Source organism: Nematostella vectensis, chromosome 15, assembly GCF_932526225.1.
Source record: "Nematostella vectensis chromosome 15, jaNemVect1.1, whole genome shotgun sequence".
NCBI classification, from domain to species: domain Eukaryota; kingdom Metazoa; phylum Cnidaria; class Anthozoa; order Actiniaria; family Edwardsiidae; genus Nematostella; species Nematostella vectensis.
The window spans coordinates 6,850,594-6,863,087 of NC_064048.1; the positions used below are offsets into that span (position 1 = coordinate 6,850,594).

At 39.2% G+C, this 12,494-nt stretch overlaps 1 protein-coding gene across 1 annotated transcript; it reads left to right on the plus strand.

Moving 5' to 3' along the window:
• The first annotated feature begins 1,658 nt into the window (after positions 1-1,658).
• LOC5503441 (uncharacterized protein RP688) lies at positions 1,659-3,369 on the plus strand. Its single transcript, XM_032371788.2, has one exon. It carries the CDS (start codon positions 2,065-2,067, stop codon positions 2,740-2,742), a length of 678 nt encoding a protein of 225 aa, XP_032227679.2. The 5' UTR covers positions 1,659-2,064; the 3' UTR covers positions 2,743-3,369.
• Positions 3,370-12,494: the final 9,125 nt, after the last annotated feature.

Below are 12,494 nucleotides of genomic sequence, written 5' to 3' on the forward strand. Positions count from 1 at the left end.
CCCTGTGTACGCGCCTGGGCACCACTTCAAAACAACTAATAACCCCTTTCAGAATAAGAAGGGAAGAAAAACCTCAAGAACCCACAGAAGATATAAACCCGAACAAAAACAAAAGTTTGACAAACAACTGAACCCTTTCGATCTCGAATCAACCTACCCACTATAAATCATGTACTAACATATATTATTTTTTAGAATCATATCAAGAAAATCCAGCCAAAAATTGTCGTTTTTGCCAAACGCGGTCACTTCCATATAAGGAAACTAATATATTCCTTATTTGGAAAAGCTGCACGATTCTTGTCATTTTAAGATTGTCGTATCGCAGAGGCTTTGTAAACTTTATGACTTGTAACCAGAAGAGAAAAACAGTGACTGTGACCATCTTTAGTCTAAAGAGAAAGTATCTAAAAAGAAACAAAATTCCTCGGTACCAGACCCCCCAAAAGACAAAGGTTTCTTCATATGAAATAAAAAAAAACGCAGCAAGACAGTTATTCAAAGAGGTAACAAAATGCATAACAAAAATAGTATGAATGTATGACGATAAGACAATAAACAACAGTGCAATTGGTATTTCTTCTATCAAATAAAGGTCACAATAAACTCGTATTGCTTTGTGGTGTGTATTCAGAATAAGCGGCATTCTAACGTTTGAGCAGTTGAGGGATTCCGCGTTAGTAACGTAATTGTGACCTTATTCTAGGATATAGGACAATTATAGGACAATAACAGGAGGTGGTCAATGGTGAAAATATTCGAGCTAGTTACTGGGATTGACTGGAGACTGAGAGGTTGATAAGCCTGTGGTTTTAGGGGTCGTAGTACGCATTACTAACAATACACCTGATTTGGAGCCTAGCTAAGTTGTACTTTCCACACCAGTAAAACTGGTGGAAATTCATAAAAAATACCCTCCTTAGTCCCTCCTCCATTGGCGTCTTCTCGGGGTTCTATGAAAAGACTTCCGCCACATCAAGCGAATATACAAAAAGCTCTGTAATGCCTGGTGCACACTATTGACATAACGACATGCTGGCGCACCTTTTCTTTTCTTCGTATGTTCACGTTTGAATGGTTTGACACTGACATAAGCCCGTCATAACGCTCGTCCATCATACTTCCACCTCGTCATACTTTCTCTGACATTAGGGAATTTAAGCAACTACGACTGCGACGGCAGAGAAAACGTAACACCCAAAAAAGCTTTCATACTTTGCGCACAAATCAAAAGTAGTTTTGATCAATTGCACTCGTTTTTGTAGTACCCCAAAATTATAGACGAATCTAGAACCTTTCTAACATAGCAAACACAGATAGTTTAGTTTTCAGCGCACACGTTCCCGTCCTCGCTAGACCGTGAAACTTGGAGTTTTCACGTTGTACTTTGAAGAAAAACGGCTGAAATGTATCAGACAGAATCCATTTCAAGCACATTTCTTGTCTGGCTCTTTGAATTTCAATTGTTTTCTGCCGTCGCCGTTCGCGTTGCAGTCGTCGTTGCTTAAATTCCCTAATGGCCGAGTTACTGCTCCGTGCAACTAAGAATAGAACTTGAGGGTTCTATGGCTATTTCGCTTTAGGTCACTGAATAGTCACTGTTTTATGTTTTAGTGTTATGCCAAATTTTAGTGTTATGCCAAATTTTCTTAGAAATATGCTCTAGTATTCATAAAATCTAAAAGCCACGTAAACAAAGAGAATGTTCAAAAACTTGGAGTACTTTAAATCATGCAGTCACACGCTGGCTCAAACCCACGTTGCATCATGTCAGGGATGATATTGACAGAGTGTAAATATGGCTGCAATGTAGCGTCTTATTATTATAATCTTCACAGATGATTTTGATCAAACGCCTTACACGAACACACAAAGTGGTTTCTTTCGTCGTCTTTCTCACGATTTTGATCTTATTCTGCATTGGACAACTTCAAACGCGTGGGGGGTACATGTCTTATGATGTCGAGTGTCGTGCTTAAACCCACGTTGCATCATGTCAGGGATGATATTGACAGAGTGTAAATATGGCTGCAATGTAGCGTCTAATTATTATAATCTTCACAGATGATTTTGATCAAACGCCTTACACGAACACACAAAGTGGTTTCTTTCGTCGTCTTCTTCACGCTTTTGGTCTTATTCTGCATTGGACAACTTCAAACGCGTGGGGGGTACATGTCTTATGATGTCGAGTGCGGATATGGCGAGAAAGAACGAACAAAACTGATAGAATTGACGTCCCAGATTCACTCAATCCTGAACTCCATTGGTCTGCAGCATTGGCTCATGTATGGCTCCATCATTGGTGCTTTGCGATACGATTCGCCGTTACCATGGGATCACGACGTCGATCTGGGTGCAAGACGAGAAGACTTCGACAAACTAGACCGCAAAGCATTTATTGAAACCTTCCAATCCGCAGGATTGATAGTGCATGATTTTATCTTGAGAAGAGGGTCGATCACCTTTTCCAAAGAAGGAGGGAAGTTATCTGTTGACTTGTTTTTATTCCAAGATTATAATGGAATTATTTGGCGGACTGGTGCGGAGCCATGGCTCTTTTTCGTGCCTTATAAATACTATCACACATTTCCAGTGAATCTTATTCAGCCACCTTTACCTAAAAGAAAGTTTGGGTCGATTGAATTGAGCGTCCCTCGTGGTGAACTGGAAATTCTTAGACATCTGTACCCGACAAATTGGTGGAAGATTGTGAAACCTAAAGCGTGTGGCGCACTGTGAACCTCAGAGTGTTAATAAACCTTGAGCAGTTGAGCTAGAGTAATGGATATAATAGCCCAAATTTTGAGTTTACTCTGCCATTCTTTTGTCTTCATGAAGACTTAAAGAATAAGTCTTGAGAAGACGAATATTTAGGAGAGCCGAGTTCCTGCTCTGGTTATAACTGTCTACATTAATCACAACCCATGGAATACACCAATTCATTCGAATGCCTTAGTTCCCTTTTCCGCTTACTAGACCACTTCACTTTAGTTATCGAACTTTGTTGTATGGGCTTTATAATGTATGTTTTGTGGATGATTATTCTTGATGATTTTTCTCTTGTCGAGATCATACCCTCCTTAGTCCCTCCTCCATCGGCGTATTCTCGGGGTTCTATATGAAAAGCCTTCCACCACATCAAGCGAATATAAATGTAAATCTATATAGATTTAGGCAGTGCCTAAAGGCCGAGCCAGCGTTTGATACCTTTTTGTGTTGACTGATAGGGGTAATTTAGGGGGATCTAGGTGTCTTTAAAATGTTTTTTTTTTAAGTAGATTAAAAACGTCATTTTTTACTGCCATGTCATTATGAATTGTACAGTTGTAATTTAAGTACTTTGATCTAATAAAAACCTCTTCCCTTCATAGAAGTATAGAACTTGTATCAAAGCTACATTCTGACCAGCTTTGCCCTTGCAAAGAAACAAATAATAAATAAAACAGCATTCCAAAAATATAAGGATATAGTTATACATTTCAGGTGCCATATGGAAGTTTTGTCTATCACATACTGGTAATACTCCATCACCAAGGATATTACAGTCATGCATTACATATTGGTGCACCCACCCTTTAGCATGTGGTCTGCTGTTTTACAGAAACCCTGGGTCCACACATGCTAATGCTACTCCAAAATTAAATGCAATGGAGAAGAACAAATTTACTTGGGAAGCAAATTTACTTGGAAAGCAAAATCCTTGATATTTTAGTAGTGCTAAAAGAAAATGTCTTATTTCAAACCTAACATATTGGTGCAGAGGGGAAACAGCAAATAATATCAATTGCATACACAAATAGTTAGCAGAGAGAAAAAAGGAAGAAATGGGAGTATATCTTTGATACATTTCAGGTGCCATATGGAAGTTTTGTCTATCACATACTGGTAATACTCCATCACCAAGGATATTACAGTCGTGCATTACATATTGTTGCACCCACCCTTTAGCATGTGGCCTGCTGTTTTACAGAAACCCTGGGTCCACACATGCTAATGCTACTCCAAAATTAAATGCAATGGAGAAGAACAAATTTACTTGGGAAGCAAATTTACTTGGAAAGCAAAATCCTTGATATTTTAGTAGTGCTAAAAGAAAATGTCTTATTTCAAACCTAACATATTGGTGCAGAGGGGAAACAGCAAATAATATCAATTGCATACACAAATAGTTAGTAGAGAGAAAAAAGGAAGAAATGGGAGTATATCTTTAATAAAAAAATAACAATAATGCAACAACACTCTCCTAACATTTCCCCTTTCCCCATTATCTTTAGGTTGATAGATAAATGTTTTCTTTACAGATTTATCATTGAGAGCAAGTATCTTGCTCTAAAAAACCTATTACACTTATACTGTTGTATAAAAGTAAGAAATCCCCTACTATATTATCTTAATATTTGGCTATTATTATGCCTTCCAGCCTTTAGAATCAATCATGGCCCTCAGGTAGTCCTTAATTATTAGTCACTTAATTATTTTTTTCTTTCCAAACCATAATTTTCCACAACTATTTGAATAAAAATAAATAAACACATTAGGAAGTATGCAAGATGCAGACAATATAAAAGCAAAAACAATTTAGGTAAAAAGGGTTGCATTTTGTTTTTTTTTATTTTCGAAGAGAAAATTCTTTTGTAATTGTAAAGTTAAAGTTATGATAATGTTGGAAAAAATGTTGCTGTATCTTTGAAAAGATTAAATACACAGAATATAAAGACAAGAAAGGTCTTCTTTAGCAATATATGACAGGATGATATTTGTCAGCCTTCATTAAATATCTCAACGCAGTCAATAAAGTATAGAGAGAACGAAGAATATCAAAGGATGTGTTATGCTCAACATGTTTGATTAGACCACGAATTCTCAAAGCAAACTCTAGAAACAAATGTATAAATCCAACAAGCTAAGTGGCATTGATACAGTAACTAGACTACTACGTATTTCTGTCGTTAAATTCTTACTTACCGTGAGAAATATACGCCTGAATTTACAAAACTTGTAAGTATTTACGTATTTACATCAAAACAAGGATATATGACTTTGATATGGCATCTTGACGTCAAACTAAAGCTGGTACGGTGTTTTAGTCTGAGCGATTGGTTATGAAAAAAAAAAACGAACAAACAAGCATTATAAAAGCACAACAATAAAAGAAAAATAACTTTCATATTCTCAATACAAATCGTCGTCTAAAACTCACCTTGGCAGTTTTTTTTCGCTTTCTGTTGTTGTTGTGTTGTTCGCTTTTGTTGTAAACTGTGAAGTTGTCGAATTTCTGCTAGCAAGGAACTCGTCGACACAAGCGTATGATTTTTATAGCTAAAAACAAACTTCAAGGCCCTTTCTTCTCAGGATCTTCTTACATAAATTTAGACGTGAATGAATATATAATGGTAGTGTAGATCCTCCATAGTCCTCTATAGTCCTCTTTTTAGCTGTTGCGACGGGCGGGATTAACGAATACTAGGGTATATTTTACTATCGACTCGTACTTTAGACAACACGGTTCCTAAATGACTTCAGTCCATTTAAATCCGCATATTTTCTCATTAAATACTGCCTTTTTTTTGTGAACATACGAATTTTGAACTAAAAACACATAAAAGCGTAAGACCAAGTGTGGCCTGAGAGTTGCGCGGCTGGATTACTGGCTGGCTGGCTGATTTGTGACACCACAGGGTAACCGCGCGATGACCACAAAACCAAGTCGCATAGCTTACCATATTTCTATACCTATGGAGCTCCACGCGCGGCCTGCGGCCGCGCTGGCTCCGCTATAAATGGTAATCATAGTACGCGCCTGTGTACGCCCCTGGGCACCTCTTCAAAACAACTTATAACCACGACCCTACGGTACGCGGTAGGCGACCCCTTAGGAGGATTAGAAGGAAAGAAAAAAAAGTCATGCACCCACTTGTAATACCAACCCAAACGAAAACAAAAGTTTGACAAACAATTGAACCCTTTAGATCTCGAATCAACCTACGCGCTAAAAATCATGTACATATATTATTTCTTAGAATAACAAAAACGCAGAAAGACAGCTATTCAAAGAGGTAACAAACTGCATAACAAGAATGAATGTTGACGATAAGACAATAAACAACAGTGCAAATGGTATTTATTCTATCAAAAAATACCATGGAACTCAAATTTCTTCTGAATGAAGGATAAGGTGGATTCTGCGATTATATTACTTATAATCTTTATCCTTACAGGGGGGGGGGGGGGGGGGGGGGAAATAGGGGTATGTAAATCCGCCGATCCGCAACATTTTCGGGGCAAATCCGTGGATCCGCAGATATTTTTAGATTCGCATGGTTTGAAAGATAAACAGTAGCATCGATTGAAATTCATTTAAAATCCGAAATTCGACCGTCAAAGCAGTCAAAATTCGAAATCCGTGCCCCAAATTGTCAACAGATCCGTGATCCGCCGTATTTCGAAAATCCGCCAATCCGCTAAAGGAATCATCAAAATCCGTAATCCGTGAGCATTTCGGGTCTGAATCCGCCGATCCGCGAACCTATTCACCCCCCCCCCCCCCCCCCCCCCCCCCCCCCCACTTACAAAGGAATTTTACCCATAAGCAGTGATTGGTCTTAAAACTGCTATTCGCCAATTGCCATTCGCCATCTTACACTGGTGGAAATTCATTAAAAATACCCTCCTTACTCCCTCCCCCTTAGGCGTCTTCTCGGAGTTCTTTACGAAAGGCTCCGGCCACATCAAGCGAATATACAAAGGGCTCTGTAATGCCTGGTGCACACATCTTCGTATGTTCACGTGTGAATGGTTTGACACTGACATAAACCCGTTATAACGCTCGTCATACTTCTTCCTCGTCATATTATAAATTGGCACGAAAAAAGTCCAATAGTATTTCTTTGCAGAAATATGTCCGTGAAATTAGAAGATAAACAAAAATGCAACAAAAAAAATATAACCGCAAATATCTTAAAATCTGACTTTCAGATTTTTTTAAAACTTCAAATATGTGGAGGCAAACGTCGTAAGTTTTGTGTAAGGGGTATGGTTTAAAAACAATTTTCCGCATATAGCGTGTATTTGCAAAAATCAAAATGCACATTATCCATTGTTTTGTCGCTATGGTAACATAAATGACAACAGCTCACATTTTTCCAAAAACTAAATCCTTACTTAATAAATGGACATAATCTTTAATTCCAAGCTTTGCGCAAGCGGAAACTGTGGCCCTTTAAACATGAGCGGTAGTATATTTATTAAAAAGCTGCAAGCAGCTTCCATAAAATGGTCTTCCTTTCATTGCAGGTTTCATAGCAATACAAAACTTTTCGTCAATATTTTGACCAAAGCTCCCTTGTGCGCTTAGTCGAATTTGCATTCAGTCAAGCTAGAAAGTAAGCGCTTGAGTAAAGGAAACGGGGAACAAAATCGTGAAATCCAGTATCGTAAAATCCATGTTCCACTGTGCAGGCAAACGCTCTGCGTTATATTCCAACTTGGATACGATAACACGAACTTACCCTACACCCAAAGAAGCTCGAGTCAAAACAAGCTTGAGCAATTTCTATTAGGATTACTCGAATTTCCCGCTATCTCAAATGGTTGTACCTATAATAATTGGCCATTGATCCACAAATCATTTTTATCCTCGGAATAGTCACTTTATTTGGTTCTCTTATATCTTTAAAATATTTACTTATTTGTTGCGATTTCGTATTTAAAGCAACATTACCGTCGGCATTACAATTATATAATTAAATCTCTGAATAAAAGTAATTTACTAATGCAAAGGCAACAGCGAAAAGCTAAAACTAAAACTTAAAGCAGCATTGTCACCAGTTTACTTCCGGTGGTCCCGACGGAAACCTCAACCGTTAAAAGACAATAGAATCTATAAGAATCCACATCCTCAAAGAAACTTCCAATAGACATACTGCTTTCACAATTTTGAAATATGTTTTGCGTCTTCCGTTAAAAAATCATCGGAGATTGTTATGTAATCGACCGGAAGTAGACTGGTGACAATGCGGCTTCAACCCAACCCCACCCCTCAAATCATATGCCCCTCCGTTTTACATTTTGTGCAGTGCTCGAGGATTGTGGGACGCGCGCTATCCTGGCGACCTTGAGAGTTTTAGGGAGCAAAGCCCCGTGCAAACTGTGCTAGCAACTGCCAGCATTGCTGGCGAATTTTCGCTTGACTGACATAGGACAAAGGAAATGTCAAAATGGAAAATGGACTTTCTGACATTTCCTTTGTCTTGTGGTCAGTCGAGCAAGAATTCGCCAGCAATGCTGGCAGTTGCTGGCGCAGTTTGCACGGGGCTTAATCCATAAAGGATAAGAGAAAACTTCTATCTCATTAAATTGAAACTTGATGGCCTTCTAGCATTGCAAACGGTGGAGGAATGTGGAATTCAATACATCAATCTAAAAAATTAAACCGAAAACCTTTGGGATCGCCCGCAAAGTACGCTGGATCCTCGAGCATGCAGATGTAAATATTCTCATATTTGTTATTTTCCTTAGGCGACTGACTGAGCCGTTTGAGGCTTGTAATTCACGCATTCTTACGTTTCTTAAATATTTGTTCTGGTGGCCACAAAGGGCGCGTCACACCGCGCCTCAGGACAGTCTGTTTAGACAACACGGCAGCGAGGCGGTTTATTGTGTCGATAACAATAGCTTTTTTGGTTTACAAAAAAAAATCTTTCTTATTCCCTATTTATCTACATTTTTTGCACTAGTCGCCTTCTTTAAAATAGATGACGCACTCGCGACTTCTATTCTGATTATCTAAATATCACGATGGATGGCTCGGGCGTAAGCAGTGTGTGAGTCACAAGGGGAGCGTTCTAAAAGAACATAAAAAGGCGGAAGATTAGTTTTAAAATTCAGTTTGCATGGATTTTCTTCATTCAAATGAATAATATGGCATGCCGATGGTGTGTAATATCAACTGCAATATACAATCGATTGACAAAAGGTTGTCGTCAACCGGCTTCGTGACTACGCGGGTAGCCCGCATGAAAGCATGGTTAAAAACAACTGAAGCGCCTAGCTGCGTAACCCGCAGTGCTTTATGGGTATCAAATAAATAAAAACAATAATAAAATAAATATAAACAAACACATGTTTAGAAAGCTTTGGAATGGTTGTTTATGTACCTCTAAACGTTCACACGGCGTTCAGAGTTCAGGATCTAGCCATATATACGTTACCCATGAACCACTGCGAAAATGAGTCTAATATAGGGAACTTAGTAAAAGCTGTTTAGCCAAAACAACCTCGGCGCGCCACCTTAAGGTTACGGTTCACCGTCAGATTTTTTGTAATAACAAAACACTACACATATTAAGATTCGTAATATAATTATGCATCTACCCATTACTTATTTTTAATTAGTTTTTTTGCTTTTCAGTTAGGGGCCGAAATACAAAAAAAATCATACAGTTGTCTTCGGCGAAAATGTTGGTACCCTTACTTCGCGCCTAGGTTAACGCAATACGTCTTATTTCCATCAACACATGTCAAGCTTCAAAAGGGGTTCTCATTTTTTCCATATCGTTTTCCATTGAAGAGTTATTGTATTTCAAAGTTGCCGCATGCAAATTTCGGCTATTTCCGGCCTTTTGGCGAGAATAACTTTTGATTCTATTCTGCACCGCACTGAGGGACCACGCGAGATAGAATTGCGCCTGCGCGAACTTCATTGTATTGCCGCCTTTCTGCGAACAATCAGTTCTATTTCGCGGTGATAATTCGCTGCGAAATATGTGGTCAAATGAAAGGAACGAACCGTGTAAGAACAGTGAATTGAGCAAGGAAGTCTCAGGGAAGTCTAAGAGAAAGCGAGAAGACGGAAATCGTCCCCGTTCCACCGAAGACCCCGAGAAGATTGTCCGCATTGATGAGGAGAATGGCGCCAAAATTGGCGAACCTACCCGAGCCTCGATAGATGTGCATTAATGTTGGACGCTATGAGGCAAGGATTTGAGAGTATCAGTAAAACCCTCGCTAGCTCATCCAGTGACACGGCTAATGCCATATCAGAAGCGTTTGATTCGCTTAAAGAGCTTGAGGTCGGTTATGAAGACGAGAGCGACCACTGAACAGAAAACCATATGGCACCAGGATTGGCAGTAATAGGTATCATATGGAAAAATCATAGTACCCCCTGTGTACGCGCCTGGGCACCACTTCAAAACAACTAATAACCCCTTTCAGAATAAGAAGGGAAGAAAAACCTCAAGCACCCACAAAAGATCTAAACCCGAACGAAAACAAAAGTTTGACAAACAACTGAACCCTTTCGATCTCGAATCAACCTACCCACTATAAATCATGTACTAACATATATTATTTTTTAGAATCATATAAAGAAAATCCAGCCAAAAATTGTCGTTTTTGCCAAACGCGGTCACTTCCATATAAGGAAACTAATATATTCCTTATTTGGAAAAGCGGCACGATTCTTGTCATTTTAAGGTTGTCGTATCGCAGAGGCTTTGTAAACTTTATGACTTGTAACCAGAAGAGAAAAACAGTGACTGTGACCATCTTTAGTCTAAAGAGGAAGTATCTAAAAAGAAACAAAATTCCTCGGTACCAGACCCCCAAAACGACAAAGGTTTCTTCATATGAAAAAAAAGAGCAGTTGAAGGTTTTCGCAATCACCTGATTTGGAGCCTAGCTACGTTGTGCTTTCTTCACCAGTAAAACTGGTGGAAATTCATAAAAAAATACCCCCCTTAGTCCCTCCTCCATTGGCGTCTTCTCGGGGTTCTATGAAAAGACTTCCGCCACATCAAGCGAATATACAAAAAGCTCTGTAATGCCTGGTGCACACTATTGACATAACGACATGCTGGCACACCTTTTCTTTTCTTCGTATGTTCACGTGTGAATGGTTTGACACTGACATAAGCCCGTCATAACGCTCGTCCCTCATACTTCCACCTCGTCATACTTTCTCTGACATTAGGGAATTTAAGCAACTACGACTGCGACGGCAGAGAAAACGTAACACCCAAAAAAGCTTTCATTCTCTGCGCACAAATCAAAACTAGTTTTGATCAATTGCACTCGTTTTTGTAGTACCCCCAAAATTATAGACGAATCTAGAACCTTCTTTCTAACATAGCAAACACAGATAGTTTAGTTTTCAGCGCACACGTTCCCGTCCTCGCTAGACCGTGAAACTTGGAGTTTTCACGTTGTACTTTGAAGAAAAACGGCTGAAATGTATCAGACAGAATCCATTTCAAGCACATTTCTTGTCTGGCTCTTTGAATTTCAATTGTTTTCTGCCGTCGCCGTTCGCGTTGCAGTCGTCGTTGCTTAAATTCCCTAATGGCCGAGTTACTGCTCCGTGCAACTAAGAATAGAACTTGAGGGTTCTATGGCTATTTCGCTTTAGGTCACTGAATAGTCACTGTTTTATGTTTTAGTGTTATGCCAAATTTTAGTGTTATGCCAAATTTTCTTAGAAATATGCTCTAGTATTCATAAAATCTAAAAGCCACGTAAACAAAGAGAATGTTCAAAAACTTGGAGTACTTTAAATCATGCAGTCACAGGCTGGCTCAAACCCACGTTGCATCATGTCAGGGATGATATTGACAGAGTGTAAATATGGCTGCAATGTAGCGTCTTATTATTATAATCTTCACAGATGATTTTGATCAAACGCCTTACACGAACACACAAAGTGGTTTCTTTCGTCGTCTTTCTCACGATTTTGATCTTATTCTGCATTGGACAACTTCAAACGCGTGGGGGGTACATGTCTTATGATGTCGAGTGTCGTGCTTAAACCCACGTTGCATCATGTCAGGGATGATATTGACAGAGTGTAAATATGGCTGCAATGTAGCGTCTAATTATTATAATCTTCACAGATGATTTTGATCAAACGCCTTACACGAACACACAAAGTGGTTTCTTTCGTCGTCTTCTTCACGCTTTTGGTCTTATTCTGCATTGGACAACTTCAAACGCGTGGGGGGTACATGTCTTATGATGTCGAGTGCGGATATGGCGAGAAAGAACGAACAAAACTGATAGAATTGACGTCCCAGATTCACTCAATCCTGAACTCCATTGGTCTGCAGCATTGGCTCATGTATGGCTCCATCATTGGTGCTTTGCGATACGATTCGCCGTTACCATGGGATCACGACGTCGATCTGGGTGCAAGACGAGAAGACTTCGACAAACTAGACCGCAAAGCATTTATTGAAACCTTCCAATCCGCAGGATTGATAGTGCATGATTTTATCTTGAGAAGAGGGTCGATCACCTTTTCCAAAGAAGGAGGGAAGTTATCTGTTGACTTGTTTTTATTCCAAGATTATAATGGAATTATTTGGCGGACTGGTGCGGAGCCATGGCTCTTTTTCTTGCATTATAAACACTATCACACATTTCCAGTGAATCTTATTCAGCCACCTTTACCTAAAATAAAGTTTGGGCCGATTGAATTGAGCGTCCCTCGTGGTGAA

What these genes read in the sequence shown, in the direction of transcription:
- LOC5503441 (XM_032371788.2), top strand. Translation starts at nt 2,065, where the DNA reads ATGATTTTGATCAAACGCCTTACACGAACACACAAAGTGGTTTCTTTC.